This window comes from Serpula lacrymans, assembly GCF_000218685.1.
Source record: "Serpula lacrymans var. lacrymans S7.9 unplaced genomic scaffold SERLAscaffold_4, whole genome shotgun sequence".
NCBI classification, from domain to species: domain Eukaryota; kingdom Fungi; phylum Basidiomycota; class Agaricomycetes; order Boletales; family Serpulaceae; genus Serpula; species Serpula lacrymans.
The window spans coordinates 2,428,440-2,450,443 of record NW_006763293.1 but is presented as its reverse complement, the minus strand read 5'-3'; the positions used below and the strand labels follow the sequence as shown (position 1 = coordinate 2,450,443).

Genomic DNA, 22,004 nt, shown 5'->3' with positions numbered 1-22,004 from the left:
GCAAAACATTCAATTGGTGGTACTTAATTTATTCATTTGCGAACCCAGTACAGTAACAGACAGTAAGTTATAGTACAATATCGACCGTCAGCTGCTACTATGCGCAGAGGTCTGGAGGCAGTATCTACAGGATATACAGATCACGATTGCCCAGCTCTGAAATATTTAGGCTGGCATGCTTTGATACATGGGCTAGCCGACAACATGAAGGAAGAAAAGTCGACATCACTGGCCCCGCTTTATGTCCACAGTTGGATGGCACACGGTTGCTGCGGTTTCAGGATTTCTCGCCATTTGACTTGTTTTCTTGAATTTGATTCAACAGTAGTTGAAGCTCCTCTACGTCCTTCTTGAATCCATTCGTACTGGTCCCTGCTTCGGCTTTCGCATTATATGCGCCATCATTGACCGTACCTCTACCATCATCTCGAGATAGCCAGTCGTCTAGTTGAGTGATTATCGATCGAGCTTTCAATCTGAAATGTGTGCGGATAACATCCCCAAAAGGCTCTGGAGGATTCTTGAGGTTCCCAAGCATCTATGATAATTGCATTAATAATACTGTGAAAAACATATTATCGTTCTCACCGCAGTCCTCACAACCATGCGCCGCACATTCGCAGAATCTATTTGACGTTAGCTCCGCAAAGCAGGACTCGTAAATATCGGATCTCACATGCTAGAGATTGGGGTGAGCCTCCATTCATGGCCCATCCAGGCTCATTCAGGTATGGCTCCTCGCATAATATCATTGACTGGATCGAAATGAGTACCTGTTACATATAATTGTCAATTTGTTAATCGTCTCATCGAAGAAGTCAACTTACTTGCAGCAAAGTCGATTTTCCAGATATCCAACCAGGGCCCGTCCATGTTCCAAGAAGCGAGAGACAAACCTTACCATCCTACACACCAATTTGTTAGCAAACAGTAGAAAGTCAGAATATGATATAACACAGACTGCGTAGAGGTTGGGATTGAAACGGAACTTCCCACCATTTGTCTAGATATCCACACGTCAATAACATAAGTAGCGAGAAATATATTAGACTTACAGTCATATACTTTACATTGGGTGGTGATTGGTTGTAATTCGGTCCGAGGAAGATGTCAAACAGATAACTGTAAAAGTCTTCTCACTACTATCAACTACTGCTAAAACGAGGGAAGCTTACCAGCCATTATAATAGCTAGCCAAAAGTAAGAATACCATCATTCAGAATCAACTGACTGTGTTACTCACGGAGTCCCTTCTGGTCCAGTTATCAGGGCTTTGATAACGTCTACACGTGTCTCATCCACTCTTAAGAATATAGAAGAATCCCAAGCAACAGGAAGGTTAGTTGTCAGGACAGCAAGCTGTGAGATAATGACATGAATAGAAATTAGAGCTTGGAGGACAACCAACATACCTCTTTTGCAATCGCCAATGAACGCTTAGGGATGTCAGAACTTGCCAACATACGTGCTTCGTTGTTGTAGTAGAATTTGTAATGTGGAACGTCATCATGCTTTTCATCGTTGTTGTTGTTGACATCTTGTTTTGGGACCGTAAGATCGCAGTACTCGAATCTAACTTTGGTAGCCCAATTGACATAGGTAGCCTTGACGAATTCCTCCGTGTCGTTCACATCAACAAATACATCGTCGAGAATCGACGAATGTACAATCTTCGGCAAAGAAGTATGCAGGCGATCAACAAACGCATCTCCTTTAGTTTCGCGCAAGGAGCGATCAATGGCCAAGGCAGTTGCAAGGATTCGATGACAGAATGTGAGCAGCTTTTGATTCTCTTCGGACATGATAGGCGTCGATTCCTTTGTCTTGCCCTTCATATCACTGGTCATTCGTTTCTCCTCCTCCGTCATCTCGTGAGCAGTTGGCTCGTTAGGTTTCGCTCCTTCCAGTCCCTTGATTGCCGCCTGAGCTTGTATAACAATAGCTTCGAGTAATTCCCGAGGACCGGAACTCCCCTCATAGACAATAGTACGTTCACGCACAGGAGACCGTCCTTTCTCCGTCTTCTTGGCGGTGATAGACTTCACGGACGAAGCCACCATGATCGGCATAGCCATCATACTCGCCAAGGCTTCATGATTAGATATCGTCTTGAAGAGTAGGCTCAGTGAAGATCATAAAAACAGACATTGGCAGGGACTCACTTCCAACCATTCAAACAACTCAAAATAGAGTACAGATCGATCTGACATATCTGAGAGAGAATCATTCCTCAGGAGAGATGTGCAAAGGCAATTGAATCGCCTTCGCAGATGTGCCAAAGCAGTGGGATGGACCATGTAGTCACTCGTACGCGCCCCTCCTGGTCTACGCAACGATGGAAGATACACCCGAATTTCAGAAAGAAGCACGCCTATCTTCTCGTCTTTGGTACGTTGAAGTGCCAGCGCTTCAAGTTGGCCGGAAACCTGCCACACACACGAGCCGAATAGCATCGCGAGGTATGTTTAAGTAGACAACACTCACATCTTCTCTTTGGTCTCCAGCATATCCAGTACCACCTTTCGGCTTTTTGCCATGAGGAGTAGCAAGGAAGTATGGCTCGTCGTCGTCATCGTCATCGCCACTGGGGGTCGCCGAATGAGAATCTACCCTTCGTCGCTTGTTCGTCCTCGATTTCAATGCTCCTTGGTCCTGCTCTGCCGACGCTTCCTGTCTTTGCTCGGCAAACATGGTTTCGAGCATGAGTAACCCAACGCCTAATATGACACCTTGAAGATTGGAACAGTGGAATAAACCGTCGTCGTCAGAGGTGACAGATTGGCGTTGGTTTTTATCCGAATCGACAGATTCGCCGCATGCATAACAAAACACAGTTTGACATGTAGGACAAGTCCGTCTGACAGTACTGCGTAACTGTCCTATATACGTAGGAAAGTCCGACTGGCGGCTGTCATCAACCTGTTAGTGAATTTGACAAGAACAAATTCGACTCACGAAGAGGGCGAAAAAATCGCCTTTCTTTCGCTTGATCGTGTACCCACATTGCTGTGTACAGCAACATACGCCATCACTGAGCTGGGAATAAAGGCTGAACAAGAAACTTTGTTCACCACCCTCGGGGCAGCCTTTCATCCACTGGCCTTGAGTCATGAGCTTGACTTGCTCAGTTACCTCAGGTAAAAATGTCGTCTCAGGCTCTTCTTCCACTTCTATGACTTCTTCTCGACGATCCTTTGAAAAAAATATGCCTGTATACTGTCATTCACAAAGTCGAACAAAGGACGTCAAGTCTCTCACCGGAGTAAGGGTCCACCTCGACTGCAGGACGAGACTTTCCCTCGTAGTCGGAATCGTAGTCCACATAATCATCGACTGACGAGAAAGAAAGACAGGTCGACAAAACGTCTGCGTATTCTCAATATAGAACACACCATCATCATCTTCGTGATCTTCCATCGAGACATCATCTTCTTCGGGTGTCTGTACTCAATGAGCGATGGGTTACGTGGGCGACAAAAGATACATGAAACATGCTGCTCACAACGAGGCGAGGGGCGGTGGTGGGTGGTTCGGCGGACTGCGCAGACTCCATTCGACCATCCTCAACGTCGTCTGTCACATCATCAAACTGGCCTTCAAAGATGTGTTCTGCAGCCCGCATGACATCTTTGTAACGCCTCAAGGCTGCCCTTGCTTGTGGCACCGTAGCACCCTATTATCGAGGATAATCATCGCATCGAGTGACTCTGACCAAACCGTGACAGCCTTACCATCTCCACTAATTGTTCAATTTCTCTCTCCATGGTGTTTCGATGGGAGGTGTTTTGGTATTTAGATTTGAAGGAATCGAAAGTCTACTATAAATGAGTTGCATGCATGTGCCAGTGTAGAAGAACAGGTCCCATATAGAGCACGCAGATGCTAAGTAACACAAATTTGGGTATAACCGTCACGGATCACGCGTCACGGTAGTTACTATACTTCTGGTCATAGTCAACTCAAATTCAAAGTTCATGATGATCGTGTATCCAAGTCAAGAAGGCTGTGATATAGAATGACCCGAGCAATGGCTCGAAAAAACAAATAAATTATCAGTAATAACACGAAGAACGCCTCCTACCCCAAAAGTAAGAAAAAGAACAAGATAAGAAAATAGTATAACAGTACTGGTGCGGTGCGGTGTGCATACTAGTGAAACGGAACACGAGTTTCGGGGGACCTTTTAAAGAATAAGGAGGCAAAAAAAAATATAAGGAAACGAACTTGTAATGGAGAACTGTTCCGGCAAACGGTATATAGATGACGCAAGAAAGTTGGCTTCCGAAATACAATATCTTACTCTCTTGGTACAAACATCCCACCCTCAGACCAGCTGAACAAGAGGGCTGTATAGCGCAATAGAAACAGTCGTTCAAAGAGGTCGGTCACTTGGAGAAACATAAGCTGAGCTCTTGGCGAATTCCGTGAAGCTATCTGTCATGTCCCGATCGAAGCCAAGAGGATAAGTCGACAGGTCACTCATCAGTGCAAGAGTGTCCAAACTCGCTCGCTGACGCCCTTGGTAAGTAGATGGCGGGAATGCAGATGGCGGTGCGCTACTGCTACCCTCGGTGTTACCTGAATCAATCTGGAAAGGGAAAGAACCCAGTCCTGATGAGGCAGTGGATGACTGAGATACAGTGGAAAGACCAAGCACACGGCGATTAGGAGGGTCTAAAGGAGAAGGCGGAGGAGGAGGGCGAGGAATGGCAGCGGCAGGGGCAATGGGTGATTTCGGAGGCTCCGAAGTGGTTTCGGTAGTTTCCTTCGAGGAGGATGGGACATTTGAGAACTGCTGGTGCAGCGGGGAGCGAGGCGGAGAACGAATAGGTCTAGAAGAAATTGGCGACGGAGGAACGAAAGGGAATGATTCAAGTATAGAATCAGCATGCGTCGACGCAGCAGAAATGGCAGAAGAGCCCGATATTCTCTTATTGGCTTTGCTGAAGCTCTGCGCGCGTGCCTGGGCTTGAGCGTGAGCTAAAGCGCGCTGTTGTTGTTCCTCTAGAGTCTGAGGTTCAAGGGTGCTCGTTGGAGATACCAATCTCCCCATGGTGGTCCTGTAAGGCGATTTCTGTGAAGACTGGCTGCTGAGAAGGCCTACATTGACACGCGTAGCGCTCCCGATATCTACAATAGATCCTGCTTGAGTACTAATGCTCGAAGGGCGGCTTGAATCGTCCTTATTGGCCCATGGGCGAGCTGGGCCTTCAGCAATCCAGTCTGAATCTCTATTACCGAAAGTCGCTGCAGAAGGTGATGGCGAGAGTCTCCTGATGTCTCTTGAGGATTGATCATCAGAAAAGGGGTCACCGTCTACTGAATGCATATGCTCCTCCTCTGTTTCGTTTACTACATCAGCAGGACCAAAGGACGTTGCCGCCAATGGAGAGCGAATGGATGGGCGGGAGGCTACAGAGGGGGGTTTAAGGCTATCCATCGACATGGGACTGGACGGGCTTGAACCCGAAGAGGAACCAGAGGTATGGATCATTTCTGCCTTGACTACACCAAGTACCTGCCTGACTGCACCCTGGTTCTGAGTGACAATCATGGGTGCTTCGTTCAAGAAATCGCTAGAGTAGCTTGCACCGGACATGTAAGAATTCCTTGACGAAACGCCTGAGATGCCTGAGATGGTAGAGCGGGGGTATGATGGAGAGTTTCTTCTCATAGAATCAGCGGACACGTTGACCTGATCATAATTGAGGGTCAAGTCAGGAGCACGATTTGGACGCACTGGTCCTGGTTGAGAAGGTACTGATCCAGCGCTGGGAGAGCGCGAAGCAACGGACCCGGGAGGTACGAAGGCGATGGGAATGACGTTGGTGCTCTGTGTGCCAGTCGACGTGGTTTGGATTGACTGGTCGTCACCGAATGGATTGCATTGGCTTTGACGAGCAGCAGAATCCAAAGGAGCCGTTCCTGAAGCGGAAGGACCGCGAGACTCTGGATCGAGGTCGATGACGGAGTTCGAGGAAGGGGAGTAGACCCTAACTGTGCTGAGCTCTGTAGGTGGACGAGAAGGTTTTTCGGTAGGATCAGGTCTGTTGAGAACTGCTTCCGCTGATGCTGGGGCAGTGAGTTCGGCCTCCCGTGCAGCGGCAGCGGCTTTGCGGGCGCGAGAGCGACGACGATACCAAATATAAATAGCGATGGCACCACCGACGACGACCAAGGCAGCGATGACAGCACCTACGAGAGCACCTGTGCTAACACCGGACGATGGGCCCCCAGTTGAGGAGTCTGCTATAGGGACGCATTGAGTGGTTGGACAGGCGTTACAAGACCTGTATGGAGTATTAAAGAAGTATGGTTGAGGATGTGGAGAAGGGACTTGCCTGGCGGTCTGAACGCAGTTTTCGTTTGCAGCACAATTGCAACCAGGGGGGGGATCGTTACAGGGAAGGCAACCAGAGGACTGTCTAGAGACGAGGTCCAGATGCATAGACGAGAAAAGAAAACAGAGAAATCAAATGAATGTGAGTGTGGAAAGCAAGATAGAAAGACGCGCTGGAGACAGGACGCGTGGAGGAGGAGGAGGACGGCGACGGCGAGGAGAACGGTGGGGTTGGAAAGATTTGAAGGGGACGATATGAAACAGGTGATGAGGGAGTGTTCCCACGGTTGGGTCAAGGCACGAGTGTAGTATCAAAGGCGCTTGGGCGGCTCACATGGACCACTCCGGCTCATCAGCTGGGATCTATTAAAATTAAATATCACTGCGCCTTCTTATCTCTCTCGCCCTCTCATTCACCCATGCACACCATCGCAGTCTCTGACCTTACATACCGCCATCGCTCAGACCCAGATGCACCTCCTGCCCTATCCAACATCTCTCTTCATCTCCCCCCTGGCTCGCGCACAATTCTAGTAGGCGCAAATGGAGGTGTGTAATCGGCCCAGGCCAGTCCACCCAATTTCAATATATACATAGCTTTAACTTTGACCCCTTCTCACCACAGCGGGCAAATCTACGCTCCTCCAGATCTTGGCAGGCAAACGTCTCGTCAATGCTGCCGATATCCGAATCAAGGGCAGAGATGTCTTCAGAGATTCTCCCGAAGGCGTCACCTTTCTGGGCACAGAATGGTATGCGTGGCATACTCCTGTTTGTCCTTAATCTTAACCTATTCATGTCCGCCAGGGCCATGAATCCCGTAGTTAGAAGCGATATCGTAGTTTCTTATTTTCTAGATTCCGTCGGGGGTTATAGACATAAAGAGCGTAGAGACCATCTCCTTGATATTCTAGACGTCGACTTGGATTGGCATATGCATGCCATTTCCGACGGTGAAAGGCGGCGAGTACAGCTTTGCATGGGTCTCATGGCGCCCTGGGACGTGCTTTTATTAGACGAGGTAATCTTCACAAACTATTCTCTTATCTTCTCTCATTAATATGTCGATAGGTCACCGTAGATTTAGACGTACTAGTCCGAGATGACTTATTGAAGTTCCTTCAACATGACAGTGAGACTCGTGGGGCGACAATCTTATGTGACTATACCATCCATTTCCGCTTGCCTTTCTTAATCTCACACCGCATGCTCCAAAGATGCAACTCATATCTTTGACGGCATAAACTCTTTCCCAACTCACGTTGCCCACATGCGAGGCGGTTCTTTTGTCACAGAAGCCACTCCACTATCCTCTCTCCGACTCAACGATCCATCCAACCCGCTCTCTCTTTATCATGTTGCATTGCAATGGCTCACTGAAGATAGAGAACATCGCCGTGCCTTGGAGGCTCAAGGTCGCAAGACCAGAGGAGCAAGGAGGAACCAGGTTCGTTTTCTCCGTCATACATGAAACCGTCTATTAAATTTGCTTTTAGACCGTACCATCCGATTCGGAAACCTTCTACAAGAAGTGCGCATATTTGTTTGCCTGATATTTTTTAGATAGATTGCTGACCCTCCTCCCAACAACCAGATACGATTATAATCCATAAGCTGATCTTCTTTTATTATTGATAGCGTGCATTCAACCGCATATTATTTCCTTGTTTCAACCACTCTGTATCTCTGCTCTCATTTGTTCTCTCGCATTCAACCGCATTTTCTACTGTTTCAACAACTCTGTAGCCTTGTCATCGTGATCACCAGTGTTTCAAAAATATTTTCCCGCTTGATAGCAATGCGCCTAGTATGATTTTCAGAATTAACAATTCGAGCGTCCAAATGGGTGGCTTAGAATTCGAATAAGCGCTCAATATTGCTTTGTGGCTGAACCTGTTTTCTCGCGAAGGAGTAGCACTAGCGTTGTTTAGTTCAAGTTTTCGATGGCATCTTCCAGCGAAATCATCGACCTCACCAGGTCTTCTCCCCCACCACCAGAGCCAATTATCATCATCTCAGGTGGCGAGGATACTTCATCAGCTGTCAACCAAGCAACAAAACGAAAGAAGAGACAGCGAAGGAAGCACAGAGACAAGGGGTCAACTGAGGACGTTTCAGCTCGAACATCCAGAAATCAATCACCAGCCTTGAGTGTTAAAAGTACTCGTGATTCACGATCCAAACCTTCCTCCCGCCGCCGGTCTGCTTCCCCAAGTCGCAGTAATGGCGTAGAACCCCGGGCCCGGCGTCACTCTGGCGACTTGGTTGATTCTGACTTTTGCTTTATTGACATCGAACCCACGCCCGTCTCTCTGTCCAACGCACCAGCAGGCAACCAACATGATACACCAGACGTTGCTATGAACAGTGGTCAAGATGACGCAGATGCGGAAAAGCTGCTGTTACCCCCGCATGTCTCTGTATTTGGAACCGATGAAAATGGCGCTCTGCCCGTCAAAATTCTCCCTCCCACAACTCCAGATTCAGATGACGAAGATTACATTGAATATCTAGACTATGACGATCGCAAAGTGTGTCTAATTAAGCTCTCTGTCGACTTCACAATCTGATCCCGGACTAAGGCTGCCGGACTGGTGCGTTACTTTGAGGAGGAACCTGAGGAGTCAAAACAGAAGAAACCTGCAAGAATTGTCTGTAAAAATTGTGGAGCGGAAGGCGACCATAAAGCTTTCGAGTGCCCTGTCATGATTGTCAGTCATTTTTTCTGTTGTTTTCGAACGCCTGATAGACCCTGTACTCATACCGTGTTCAAAGTGCCTGACATGTGGCGCTCGCGATGAACACTCTACGCGTAGTTGTCCTATTAGCAAAACTTGCTTCACATGCGGCATGAAGGGACACATAAATAGGGTGTGTGCTAACCTGGCTGTATTTTACGTATTTCTCACTGGTAACAACATCATATGCTAGACCTGTCCAAACCGATATTCTGCAGCTGCAGCCACCGATAAACACGATGACTGTGACAGGTGTGGATCAACAAATCACAAAACAAATGTACGAGTTACAGTGGCCCCTTCCATTCGTTACTCACAGATATCACGGAACTGTACAGGAATGCCCTACACTATGGCGCATATACCACTATGTTAGTGATGATGAGAGACTGCTCATTATCCAGTCCCGGGCAGAAAAGCGAGGATTCGCTCTGGGCCAAGGAGGCGAGGGTTACATCGCCACGGATGAATGGTGTTATAATTGTGGAAATTGCGGTCATCTGGGTGATGTAAGTATGTGGTTCAAGCCTTTGCGATATTGCCTAACACACGCATTGGCAGGATTGTGATGAGGTTCCCCACATCTACGATATACCCGTCGAATCCTCAGCCTTTAGTCTTCACAACACGACCTCTGGGCCATTTTTTGACCCAGCTGCGGAACCGATACGTACCCACCGCGGGCCTCGGGAATTACAATCCGAGGCAGACAAGCCTCCCTTGAACGAAGACTGGGGCATCGATGCCCCACTCAATGTAGGCAGAGAAGGAAAGAAGAAGGACAGAGCGAGGTTGGAAAAAAGGTACAGAGAACAGGACGAAGAAGACCCAGATGACTGGTTTGGGAAATCCAGAATGGGGAGGGGTCGCGGGAAGCCGGTTGAGCAGCCTCCTCCTCGCAGTGGCGGGTTGAAGTTCAGTACTTCGATGAAAGACGTCGGACGCCAGTTCATGCCGGCACCTCCTGACCGAAACGAAAAACCACCGAGCTTATTGGCTCGCCTTGGAGTGACCGATAATAGCAGTCGCAAGGGCCAGCGGCGTAAGTCAAACGAATATCGCGATCCCAATCCTGATACAATACACATACGGGGCGCCGCCAAACATTCTCGGGACCAAGACAATGGATCCAGCCGGAGCTATCGTGATCGGGAGCAGGATAGACGAGTGCGAGACAGAAAATACCCCAAACAGGAGCAGGGTCCTCGCTATAGAGGTGGCTATAATAGATAGCCCTTGGGTGCTTATTTGACCAGGTTGTGGTATTTCACGATCTCAGTCTCAGATGTTGTAAAACAATGCATTCTACCTATATTTATGTAGACTCGTCGTGTTGTTCATGGACCCGTAGGATCCGGGTATGAAAATCACAATTGTCTACGACAATTTCTGCGGACCCATTGGTCATTTGATGATTGTTGCGCTTTATCTAACGGTGTTTTCCAACGGTCCATGCGCCCCCAGAGGATGCAGACTTGGATATCATTTTCATACATGATCAAATAATATACAAACCAGTATATACTATTTACTGAGTTCCCAACGGAAGGTCTGCGTGGACCTTTATATTCCTTCTGTATAAATCCAATTCTTCCATGACATTGAGCAGAGCCTTGAGTTCCCAGTTCCCGTAAAGAAATCCCTCGTAGAGCATTGTGGTTGCCAACCAGGCAATGAAAATGGTGAAAAATACGAAGATGGGATTGGCCCATGGAACGGGGATCCATGCAGATCCGGTGATCAGGGCGAAAAGTAGCAAGATACACAATGCGAATATCCTAAGTTCTTTGTGAGAGCGATAGCGTGATAGACGGTAACTGGTTGCCAGAGCTGAGAGCATAGTATCAATAGTAGCTAATGTGAGTTCGGAGGGAGCTGTTATATCCTCTGCAGGGTATTTAGCGACATCTGGGGCGGTGTTTTCATCGTTTCCAGCGAGGGTATGAATGTCTAAGATAGCTTCAACGCCAAAATGGTCGGAGAAGGAATGAGTGTTTCCAGGGATAAAGTCAGAGAAGACAACTTTGGTGTCTCTACACGTTAACTGAGGTATACGGGCCGATTTATGAACGGGATGTCGGAAAAGGATATAATCCAGACGTTTCCCTTGGTATTGACGTACTAGACGATTGGAAGACAGTTTGTTGTCGCGGTATGAGTTAAGAGGTGAATCAGCTGTAACCCCGTAGTATTCGACGCCTTCGAGAGGAGTAATGTGACGAGTGGGTGGTAGGATATCAGGGTGCGTAGTGGCCCAAGCATCTTGGAGACCAGTGTAATCACGAATTACAGTCATGGGAACACTTGTTGGGATGCTATTGAAATCCCCAGCCTGTTTATAGGTTAGTCTCAGAATGAATGAATATCCGGCTTAGCTTACCGCAATAACATATCGTCCGAGCTCTGCCGCTTGCCTGGTTAGTTTAGCAAATTCCCATGCATTTACTAGTCTGTGCGTTCTATTGTACTCGGGTCCATCCTCACCTCCTCTGGCATAAAGCTAAGATTATTGAGGGTGTGAAAGATGGAAGATACCATGCCAACTCACATGTGTATTGAATATTTGCACCTGACCTAGAACTGGGTGTGATATTGTAACGCTACCAGCGGCTTTACCCACAAACCAATCCCCGCCGAGTGCATCGGTGGGTTCACCGTTGAGGGAGTAAGGGTTAATACTGGTGGCTATGATGGGCCATGAGGTAAAGATAGCAAGTCCTGCCCCAAGTGCCCCGCTACATAATATATCGTGATTATGGACAAGGGATGGTGTAGTTGACAACATACCTATGGAAAAGTTTCGCATGTGGCAATCGACTCGAAACGCTTTGTCGGACGTGCTCGTAGTCTGCCTCGACCCAGATTTCTTGAAGGGCTACTACGTTGTAATCCGATTTCGCCAGTACACTCGCTATGGCGGCAATGCGTTCGTGACGATCCTTGGAAACGTATTTGAGCCCCCTAGTGCATCCGTGTGGTTAGGATTTTAACGACATCCGCAGTAATAGTAACAGACATACCAACAATTCAAGCTGGCCACCTTTATTTCCGTGTCGCTCATGGTGGTAAAAGGACAACTTGGGTGAAACAGTCACTCAGGTTGCTTGTCGTATTCTCCCAGACCTATGCGTAGCGCCGAAAGCAGGAAATTTCCGTTAGGCAGCCCGCCACACACATGGACCAACTTTAAGCTGGAGCAACTCCAGGCTGCGGAGTAGCTCTGTAAACGGTTATTACAGTAGAGATCCAAGTTCATCGCCTCGGCTGCAGTATAGATTCTCAGGTCTGCAGACAACTGTCATATCAGAAACATCAATCGCTAAGATGTTTAGTGGGCTTGTCGCGTCACCTACAATGGATTTAGGACCACCGTCAAAAGCTAAAGCTCGCCCAAAAACAATAAACCCTGCTGCTGAAGTCCCTGTCAATCCAGTCACTCGAACTGCTGTATCACTCGAATATGCTTCCTTGCGACACAGTGGCCATTGTCCTCTGGGGATGTATGTCATTCCCTCAGCTGAAAACGTCCTTTCTTGGAGCGCTGTCTTTTTCGTCCATCAAGGTGAGGTGGCATTTAACTCGGGATAAGGTGTCAACGTGCTCATGACGAGTTAACCAGGATACTATGCCGACTCTGTGCTGAAGTTTGAACTGGTTTTCCCAAGCGACTATCCAGAACGTCCGCCGACTGTACGCTTTCTCACTGATATCTTTCACCCTCTTATTTCACCCCAAACTCGCCTCTTTAACTTGGCTCCTCGATTTCGTCCCTGGAGGTCAGACATCGTCGAGCATTAAGCAAGCTTCAGTTGGCTCATGATTACCTTACCATAGACCAAAGGAGCATCACGTCTTTGATGTACTTCACTGGGTAAAGGCTGCTTTCAAGAAGCACGCCCTTGACGAGATAAGAGAAGTCGATTGCCTCAACAAGGAAGCTTTCAAGTGAGTTAGCCCCAATTTCAAAGCGCGTGTTTACTGATGAACATCCTCAGATTGTAAGACGTCCCCTATTCACTGTTACTGTGCATATCTTGATTGTTTGCACGGCTCATACTAGGTACCATGATACGACATCTTCTTTCGCAGCCTTGGCGAACCAATCATCTGAGCTCTCTCGATCTGCCTCCACGCTTTTCGACACAGTCAAAAACAAGGACTCGCTACGTTTTAGCGAGACGAAACCTGATCAGCTAAATGCTTTACGAACCAAACTAGGAATTAGTGAATGGAATACTGAGACAGAATGAACAATGTGGAAACAGCATTCATCCTCAAAGTTGAATACGATACATAGTAGTGTAATCTATCTGAAGTCCCAAGATAAACCAAAACATCTCCATCGAAAAGTTAGCGATCCGGCTCCGTATTTGTATGTATTCTAACTGGCGTCTTGTCCGGGGTCGTCACTACTACTGTCATTGTTGATTCTGACTGGTACGCGGAGCGGGTGAAGAGGTTGGATTGTCTCGAAAGGGGTATCTGTGCCAGTGTCTTCATCCTGGATTCCAAAAAAGCAACGAGTTAGACATGATTCATACCATTGAAGAGTGCTGAATGACCACATACCTCGGTCATTCTACCAAAATGTTTTGAAAGCTTTTCAATTACAAGAATATAAGGTAAGTGTTGTGTGAGTTTTCTGTACACACGATATACCCGTAAATATCCTGCAGAAAACAAATGTTTGAAATTAGTCACCTTCGTGGTTGCACATTCAAGGAGTGCCGTGCATCCAGGGTTGAATCAAGCACATTAGAAGAGTGTGCGCCTTCACTCAATGAAAGTCTGATGGAGTATTCTTTATCGGACTTCCCGCGACCGAAATTGCGCTCATATAGTTCAAAGCTGCACATATAGGGTATCAGTATTATGAACTCCTCGAAAGTGCGGTGAATTTACGTTATGTGGGACTGAATCGATTACAAGGGTGTTAGCGAAAAGTACGTCAAAGGACGGTGTGATATTACATACACAGTAGTCAAGCTCCGGTATTCGTCGGTTGGCAATGGGTAGACCAGAGTGTAGTACAAGATTCATCAAGGTGTGTATATGACTTTCTTTGGTGAAATAGAGCGTCAAAGAACTGCCGCCGTTGTTCCGAGCAGCCTCCAAGTCTTCCACAACCTTCCGCAGAAGAGGCAAGGATGTGAGAACACCAATTTCCTCTCTGTTCGCACCATATGTTGAACACATGTTAGTAGATGAAGCTACAATAGAACTTACTTCTCATCTGGCTCAATCCCATACTCTTGAGGTGCAACTAGGTCGAACAGTGCCTTTGCTCGCCCATAGAGTTCATGCAACTTCCGATCCTGACCTCGATGATCTTTTCCCATGCCTATATTCTCATCGAAAATAGAAAACAGAAAGGTGCGATGATGTAATGCGCAGTATTTGATGGTGTCGTAGAGCTCTGATACCTGTGTAATGATATTGATACGTTGCACTGCATCACTGGGACGTTACTTACACGAGAAGGATCGAATTTCTTTTGTTCAACATCACAGAAGTCTTCAAATAACTTCTCCCATCGTTCCCGGAACAGCCAAGGCTCATCACCGCAGCACCTAAACCACTTTAGTCATGTAATCTGTAATTTGAATTTTATTTATATGCATACCATCGTTCCTGTATCTTATCAACGTCCATAGTCTCAAAATTTCGCTTCATGATAGCTCTAAAAGAGCTCAGGAGCTCTATCACTTCCTGTGAAGCGGATAAACGGTAAAGATGATAATTATCGAAAAAACAAAGCGCAGACCTTGACCACCTCAACAGGCTCCTTTTTCATGCTTTTGGGCCAGGTCAATTCCGGCCTCTTCTCGGGCTCTCCAGGCCTCAGCAATATCTTGAGCCTTTTTTTCACATCGTCCATGAGATCTTTGGCAGCATTAGAATCGTCCAGAAGGTCTTTCCGAATAATAAGAGCCAGAGGTAGAGTTTGTTGTCCATTCTTAGGGAGAGCACCGCCATTGATGGAGAGGCCATCACTAGAAGAGCGGGAAGTACGAGAGCTAGGCGTGGATGAAGGGGCCGAGTAAGACGGATGTTGAGGTTCTAAAAGTGCAGCAGCAAATATCTCTGCTGATGCGATAACACGCCGTTCAGAAGATGTGTATATCTATCGGTACAACGATTATCAGATCTAGATTTCAGAAGAGGAAATATCTACTGACTTTAACATTTTGCAGTGCTTCCTTATCTGCACGAAAGATGGTTTATGAGTGCACCGCGGCGATGTGTATTGAAAGATGTATTACTCATGATTGACAGATCTTTCTTCATATTCTCTCCCAAATCTCGTGATTGATATCTAGCTGAATGAGTAAACTGTGTATAATACATCAGGGACCTCGAATCATAATTTTCAAATGTTCACTTACTTCCCCGCCCCATTTGAAGACCAATGTTAGTTTTGTCAACCTTCTTACTTGTCCGGCATGTCGTTTTGAATATACGGGCTTCAACTGTGCTTTAGTTCCGGGCAAATCGATCTTACTGGACAATGCGGTGTTAAGCTGCGTCAATTTGGCAAGGTCCTCTCCGTTCGCTCCGAGAGACTTTGCCTCCCCCACAGCCAAAGCAACTAATTTCAGTTGCGTTTGCTCTCTTAGGATAATCTCCTCCTTTTCGCCGTTAAGTAATTTGACGAAAGGGCGAGTCCAGACTTCTCCGATGGGGAAACTGAATTTCAGTTTTTGCTTTGGGGTGCGATCAGCGTGCCTGAATACAGTTACATTGGCTTTGAGTAGCCAGGTGGAGGATTCTTGGGAGGTGAGGTCGGCCGCTGGAAGCGGTCTGTCCGGAGAGGAAGATACGCGGACACAAAGAGAGGCAAGGATTTCGGCAGCTCGATCTATATGATTAAACACGTTAACACGAAAGGGCTACGGAAACACTGATTTCAGCGCGCTGAAGAGTTGATAATTACCATAGTATGACTCGTTGCCTTTGACAAAGCTCCACCCATTCACGTCAATGATCTGACTTCTTTCTCCGTTGTTACATCTTAGCATATCAAAGCCGCATACATTTTGTCCAAATCCTTGACATATCTTGGCAGCCCAGGACTTTTCCTGTTCGCTGAGATGAGTGATAAAACTGTGTGAAAGATGGGGTGAGAACAAATAAAGAGCGAGATAGATGCCAACACACCGGATCTCTTTGCCTTCTGTATTTCGTCTCACGACCCCATCGACAACAGGGGACTTTCGTGTTTCTGCATGGAAATACTCCTTACCAACCGTGTAAACTTTGATATCTTCCGAGTTATCAACGTCTATAAATTCTTCATAGATGTAAGAGCCATCGGTCCTAGGATGGTGTAAATTCGCATCGAGATCACTTGACTTGTTTCCTACCTGTGAATGATAAGTAATATGCGGTTAACGACCAATGTAATACATACTTTTCTAAACAAGCGGCGGCCGCCTCCACCTCGGAAATATATGTACACGTTGTGATCCTCGCCACTAACAGGTTTTTCCACGAAAGGCTTTTCTAGTACTTGACCATCTATGATGATGGCATCTCCATCTTCGCGAATAGATACCTCAGGAGTGACCTGGAAGCCTCCAAGGTCGACACCGAGTTTATTTTTCATGGAAATCCTGAGGTCTTCGTCGACTTTTGGACCACCATCTCGAGAGACCTCTAACCGCTTCGGTGTAGGTACTTGAAGGTGATCTAGAAGGGCACCGACGAGACGACGATCCCAGAGGAGAGCTTGTGGAGGCAGATCATTAATACAAAAGGGACTGCGTAGCTTGACATAAGATATAGCTTTGTCTAGAGGGAAATCAGTGGAGAAGAACGATATGAGGACGTCGCATCGAGGCCAATTTTCGACATCTGATACGTGGTATCGCACGTCGTAAAGGGTTCACACAAGAAGAGTAGCGATTTGCATACCTTCGTCCAAGATAACCTTGTCTCCGAAAACTTTCACTTCGATTGCTCCTCGGGCTCTTTCAACTAGGCGAGTGAGTATTTCCCTCATTGCCTTGGATCTTGCCTTGACATCCATGGCACAAATGCCGAGGATAACAGGCGGTTTGTTATTTTCATGTGCTGCAGTTTGGTCTGAGCCAATAGAAGAGCGGGAAGAGGACCTTGTGAGAATGGAACTAGAACGAGGAGATGCCCGTTCTGGGGAGTTAAAGAAGGCCGAAATTCGCGATTGTCTATCCCAGGGTGCCATGAATTTTTTTTCTTTTGCTTGGCGGAGATATGTGCACCAGACAAGACGAGAAAGTGGTAGAAAAGACAAGAGATGGAGTGGAAGCAAGCTTGCTGAATCGCAGACCAGCACAAAAAAGCAGGACACGACGGAGCCAGCGTGCAGGATCTGATATGGCACGCTGCCCGATAAGGCAATCCCCAGTCAGCGGCTCTCCTGTCTTGCCGAGTATATGCACCGAGCATTACATATTCGGAATATTGGTAACTGATTGGTCATCGGCTATGGCGAGGCAATTGTGCTGCTCAGTGGCTGTGGTGAGGCATTTTTTGGATGACGGTTGACGCAAGATGCGGATAATGACCATGAGTTATTTTATTTCGGGATCAACAGTATATATTGCACCATCCTTTCTCGCAACTCCCAACTTCACTTACTTAAATCCCCCCGTTTCACCCCACCCTCTGCCCCCGCAGCCTCAACTTAAATTTTACTCAACCTGAACCCTGTAAATTTTACCAGGTAACGTCTGTTGGCACCATGGCTTTACACGTCAACAGATCGCAGATGGTATCAACCATCCTCATCACCAATCTGCATTGCAGTAGGCAAGTCGTTCGTCGATAACGCCCTTATATATATTCGCTTACATTATCCCCTTTCTTTCAGTTGTGTCCATACAATCGAAGATGCTTTGGCATCATCGTCTCCACCTCCGTTCTCAGTAACCGTTTCCATCGTATCTCAATCTGTGACAGTCCATCACTCTCCAGAGCTGACTTACGATGCAATGCAAACGACGCTCGAAGAAGCAGGTTTCGATGTGTCAGTGCCCACTCCACAACCTGAAGGGCCCTTACGTGGAAGGAAGATATCTGGTGTCAGCTCACTCCTTTCCGGAAAGCGGAAGAAGCACATACAGCAGTGTTCTGCGTGTCGGGAAATGGATATCGCCTCTGCCGACAACGTTGCTCTCATTCCCGAGCGGCACAATGCCGGCCTGCACTCTGATGATACTATTCATCCGCCGCAAGACCGAGATGTATTTTATATCAGCGCAGAGAAGCAATCTTCCGATTCTCTGCCATCTCCACCGATCCCATCTACATCGCCGTCCAATAAAAGTCCTGATTATGGTCCTTACCGTGTCACTCTTTCCGTTGGGGGCATGACTTGTTCTTCTTGTTCTGGCACAATTACGGAGATGGTCTCACAATTATCCGGCGTATCTGAAGTCACGGTAAATCTTCTGGGAAATTCCGCCAGCGTTGTCGTGGACTGCAAGGAAACCATTAACCTCGTGACTGAAACAATAGACGACTGTGGTTTTGAGGGAGAAGTAATCAAGGTAGAACCTGTTTCGCATGCAGATAATGAAGATGAAGTCACAGATGGATCACGCACCATATCTCTGCGCGTAGATGGAATGTTTTGCCAGTAAGTCGCACTATCGCTCTTAAACTATCATGATTGACCACCTTGTAGGCATTGTCCGGGAAAGATCATGAGCTCTCTCGAGAAGCTTAGCCCAGAGATAACATTCATCAAATCTCTTACGGATTATAATGACCCCATCCTCGAGCTTTCCTACAAGCCGTCGCTTCCGTCGTTTACAATACGTAATATCGTGTCCGCCATAACCTCGGTCGAACCTACCTATTTCAAGATTTCTGTTTACCGCCCCCCCTCTCTCGAGCAGCGCACACGAACGATGCAAGTTCGCGAGCAGAACGCTTTGCTGCAACGCCTCGTTTTTGCTGTCATAACTGCCATTCCAACGTTCATAATTGGCGTGGTATACATGAGCCTTATCAAGAGCAGTAACAGTTCTAAACGCTACCTCCTGGAACCTATGTGGAATGGAAATGCTTCAAGGCTGCAATGGGCTATGTTCTTCCTGGCTACACCGGTTATGTTCTACAGTGCAGGATTGTTCCATAGGAGAAGCATCAGGGAAATAAAAGCACTTTGGAGAAAGGGGAGCACGACACCTATTATAAAGCGCTTTACTCGCTTTGGTAGCATGAACCTTTTGGTAAGTTTCATTTACGCTGGCATTCATCAACCATTCATATTCTGTCTAGGTGTCTACTGGTGTCTCTGTGGCATATTTTTCATCCATCGCACTGTTAGCCCTTTCCGCATCTCAACATCCGTCACCTAATGGGGTTGGGCAAACTACCACCTACTTTGATTCTGTGGTATTTTTGACTATGTTTTTGTTAGCTGGTGAGTAGCTGTGCGGGACTGCTTGATCCAGTGTAAGTCTGACGCATGGTACAGGTCGTTTCCTGGAGGCATATAGTAAAGCTCGAACAGCAGACGCGATTACTGCCTTGGGATCCCTTCGTCCTACAGAAGCGCTTCTCATCGCCCCGAAAACCTCCTCGGATCTCATTTCTCCTCCTACCCCATCATCTAAAGGCGAAACTGACTCAGCAGATTTAGAAAAGGGGGATCCTACTTCTGATGGTGGTGTCTTATCGACGCAGCCAGGTTTCGTCGCTTCGAAGGTCAACGTTGATTTTCTGGAAGTGGGTGATGTCGTCCGTGTGCTACATGGGGCAACACCGCCAGCGGATGGGATCATCGTCTCGAGCTCTGACGGAGCTTTTGACGAAAGTTCCCTGACTGGAGAATCGCGACTAGTGAAGAAGAAAACAGGTGATAGGGTATTTTTGGGTACCGTTAACAAGTCGACTGTTGTTGACGTTAAGATCGATACTATTGGTGGTATCACAATGTAAGATTCCCCATCGATAGTCCTGACTTCATCGTTAATGCCCCTTAACTAGGCTTGATCATATCGTAAAAGTTGTTCGCGAAGGACAGACGCGACGTGCTCCCATTGAGCGAATTGCCGATATCATCACGGGTTTCTTCGTACCGGCGGTGACATTACTTGCCGTCATTACTTGGGTAATCTGGCTCTCCTTGGGTCTCAGCGGGGCCCTTCCTAGCGATTACCTCAACATTGCTGTTGGTGGCTGGAGTAAGTTGTTAATATAGCTTTAAGACCGAATGAGGAATTGACCCCTTTTGTGTTCTTTATAGCTGTTTGGTCCTTCGAGTTCGCTATAGCAGTCTTCGTTGTCGCCTGTCCGTGTGGAATCGGTCTTGCAGCTCCCACTGCACTACTGGTCGGCTCTGGCTTAGCAGCCAAGTATGGTATCCTCGCACGTGGAGGAGGAGAGGCATTCCAAGAAATGGCGCAGCTCGACATAGTCGTATTCGACAAAACAGGAACGCTTACGGAAGGAGGAGAGCCTCGTGTTGCAGATTGTGAAGTCGTCTTCCAAGGCTCCGATGGGAGTTCTCGATGGAACCGAGGCACTGTTCTCGGTATAGCATCTGAACTAGAGTCTGCTTCATCTCACCCACTAGGAACAGCCGTCAGACACTATTGCGGAGCTGAAGGAGCTTCGTCTATCTCTGGATCTGCATTCGAAGAAGTGCCAGGAAGGGGTCTGAGTGCCGACTTCGATGGGCTCGAATGCTCGGCCATAATTGGCAACGAAGCTTGGATGTATGAACACGATGTCATGATTAATGACTTCATCTCCCAGAAGCTAGAAGTTTGGAAGACGGAGGCGAAGAGTGTTATCTTACTCGCCATCAAGGAGCGAAGTGAAGAGGAGAGTCATTTCCGCGTCGCTGCCATCTTTTCGGTGTCCGACCCACTCAGACCAGAGGCGAAAGCAATCGTACGATGCCTGCAGGATCAAGGCATAGGCACTTGGATGATCTCAGGGGACAACGAGGTCACAGCCAAAGCTGTTGCGCAGACTGTCGGTATCCCAGCTACGAATGTTATTGCTGGCGTTCTCCCACATGAGAAGGTATTTCATAGTGAATAACAGTCGATTCATCATTCTAACTGTTCTGTAGGCAGAAGGCATTCGACATTTACAGCAAAATGGGACGAAGAGAACTTTGCCAAGATGGCAAACTTTCTTCACCACCAATCTCAAGCGAAGGTTGAACGATCGTTGTGTGGTAGCAATGGTAGGCGATGGCATAAATGATGCACCAGTGAGTTTCTATTCTCATTTTGCTCACGGGCATATGACTCAAGTAGAATTGTGTAGGCTTTAGCCGCCAGTGATGTTGGTATTGCCATCGGCTCAGGAAGTAAGTATAAATTACTTTGACTTTCACCATGCACTTTGATCTAATGTTTACGTTTACTAGGCGATGTTGCTCTCTCGAGTGCTTCCTTCATCTTGGTTTCATCAGACCTTCAAAGTCTACTTACGCTGAGCGACCTCTCACGAAAAGTGTTCAACCGTGTCAAACTTAATTTCGTAAGTTTGTCTTTCAACGGAAGCGCATGAAAAAATATAACTTATGCATCTAGTTATGGGCACTTGTTTATAATCTCATTGCATTGCCTGTCGCTGCTGGCGTCATCTACCCTGCTGGACATGCTCGGCTAGACCCTGTGTGGGCCTCGTTAGCGATGGCTTTATCGTAAGCTTCCTTTTATTGCTGTACATTCTCAGTACTGACCTCTTTTCTCAGGTCTGTATCCGTAGTTTGCAGCTCCCTCCTCCTTAAACTGTACAAAGAACCGAAGACGGCTTAGAGCAATGTAACCAACGCTGTGTACGACCGGTATTATAACGAACGACATCATAGAGACACGATAGGTAACCATGGAACCATTAACGGTGCACTTCATATATCCATACATACATCTACATTTAAGGAACGAGATTACACGAATTATCAATGAGGCTATAGA

At 47.2% G+C, this 22,004-nt stretch overlaps 7 protein-coding genes across 7 annotated transcripts; 3 read left to right on the top strand and 4 right to left on the bottom strand.

Annotated features, from left to right (window-relative positions):
* Positions 1-8: 8 nt before the first annotated feature.
* SERLADRAFT_447124 (uncharacterized protein) lies at positions 9-3,764 on the bottom strand (the record flags this gene model as incomplete). Its single annotated transcript, XM_007315931.1, has 15 exons — positions 9-538; positions 589-626; positions 677-773; positions 828-905; positions 962-1,003; positions 1,056-1,122; positions 1,176-1,190; positions 1,244-1,359; positions 1,413-2,108; positions 2,163-2,426; positions 2,485-2,901; positions 2,956-3,209; positions 3,259-3,333; positions 3,559-3,673; positions 3,732-3,764. 15 exons carry the CDS (start codon positions 3,762-3,764, stop codon positions 278-280), a joined length of 2,568 nt encoding a protein of 855 aa, XP_007315993.1.
* A 185-nt stretch (positions 3,765-3,949) lies between these two features.
* On the bottom strand, positions 3,950-6,567 carry SERLADRAFT_462125 (uncharacterized protein; the record flags this gene model as incomplete). Its single annotated transcript, XM_007315930.1, has 2 exons — positions 3,950-6,290; positions 6,342-6,567. 2 exons carry the CDS (start codon positions 6,446-6,448, stop codon positions 4,373-4,375), a joined length of 2,025 nt encoding a protein of 674 aa, XP_007315992.1.
* Positions 6,568-6,759: 192 nt separating this feature from the next.
* SERLADRAFT_435668 (uncharacterized protein) lies at positions 6,760-7,953 on the top strand (the record flags this gene model as incomplete). The annotated part of the gene is made up of 7 exons (XM_007315929.1): positions 6,760-6,889; positions 6,966-7,092; positions 7,148-7,361; positions 7,412-7,499; positions 7,558-7,787; positions 7,837-7,871; positions 7,935-7,953. 7 exons carry the CDS (start codon positions 6,760-6,762, stop codon positions 7,951-7,953), a joined length of 843 nt encoding a protein of 280 aa, XP_007315991.1.
* Positions 7,954-8,886: 933 nt separating this feature from the next.
* Positions 8,887-10,329, top strand: SERLADRAFT_462124 (uncharacterized protein; the record flags this gene model as incomplete). Its single annotated transcript, XM_007315928.1, has 5 exons — positions 8,887-9,051; positions 9,116-9,211; positions 9,272-9,358; positions 9,417-9,587; positions 9,640-10,329. The coding sequence occupies 5 exons, from the start codon at positions 9,046-9,048 to the stop codon at positions 10,309-10,311; spliced, it is 1,032 nt and encodes a 343-aa protein (XP_007315990.1).
* A 212-nt stretch (positions 10,330-10,541) lies between these two features.
* On the bottom strand, positions 10,542-12,272 carry SERLADRAFT_355021 (uncharacterized protein; the record flags this gene model as incomplete). The annotated part of the gene is made up of 5 exons (XM_007315927.1): positions 10,542-11,410; positions 11,459-11,578; positions 11,627-11,813; positions 11,866-12,039; positions 12,099-12,272. The coding sequence occupies 5 exons, from the start codon at positions 12,137-12,139 to the stop codon at positions 10,607-10,609; spliced, it is 1,326 nt and encodes a 441-aa protein (XP_007315989.1).
* On the bottom strand, positions 12,236-17,107 carry SERLADRAFT_447120 (uncharacterized protein; the record flags this gene model as incomplete). The annotated part of the gene is made up of 18 exons (XM_007315926.1): positions 12,236-12,640; positions 12,698-12,854; positions 12,913-13,023; positions 13,136-13,579; positions 13,648-13,720; positions 13,780-13,926; positions 14,036-14,248; positions 14,305-14,501; positions 14,552-14,648; positions 14,702-14,787; positions 14,843-15,202; positions 15,258-15,283; positions 15,342-15,411; positions 15,465-15,937; positions 16,013-16,182; positions 16,237-16,442; positions 16,490-16,932; positions 16,993-17,107. 15 exons carry the CDS (start codon positions 17,105-17,107, stop codon positions 13,460-13,462), a joined length of 2,796 nt encoding a protein of 931 aa, XP_007315988.1.
* Positions 17,108-18,428: 1,321 nt separating this feature from the next.
* Positions 18,429-21,845, top strand: SERLADRAFT_367458 (uncharacterized protein; the record flags this gene model as incomplete). The annotated part of the gene is made up of 11 exons (XM_007315925.1): positions 18,429-18,697; positions 18,746-19,295; positions 19,345-19,489; positions 19,544-20,003; positions 20,056-20,252; positions 20,315-21,099; positions 21,149-21,292; positions 21,349-21,391; positions 21,452-21,564; positions 21,618-21,730; positions 21,782-21,845. 11 exons carry the CDS (start codon positions 18,429-18,431, stop codon positions 21,843-21,845), a joined length of 2,883 nt encoding a protein of 960 aa, XP_007315987.1.
* Between the last annotated feature and the right edge of the window lie 159 nt (positions 21,846-22,004).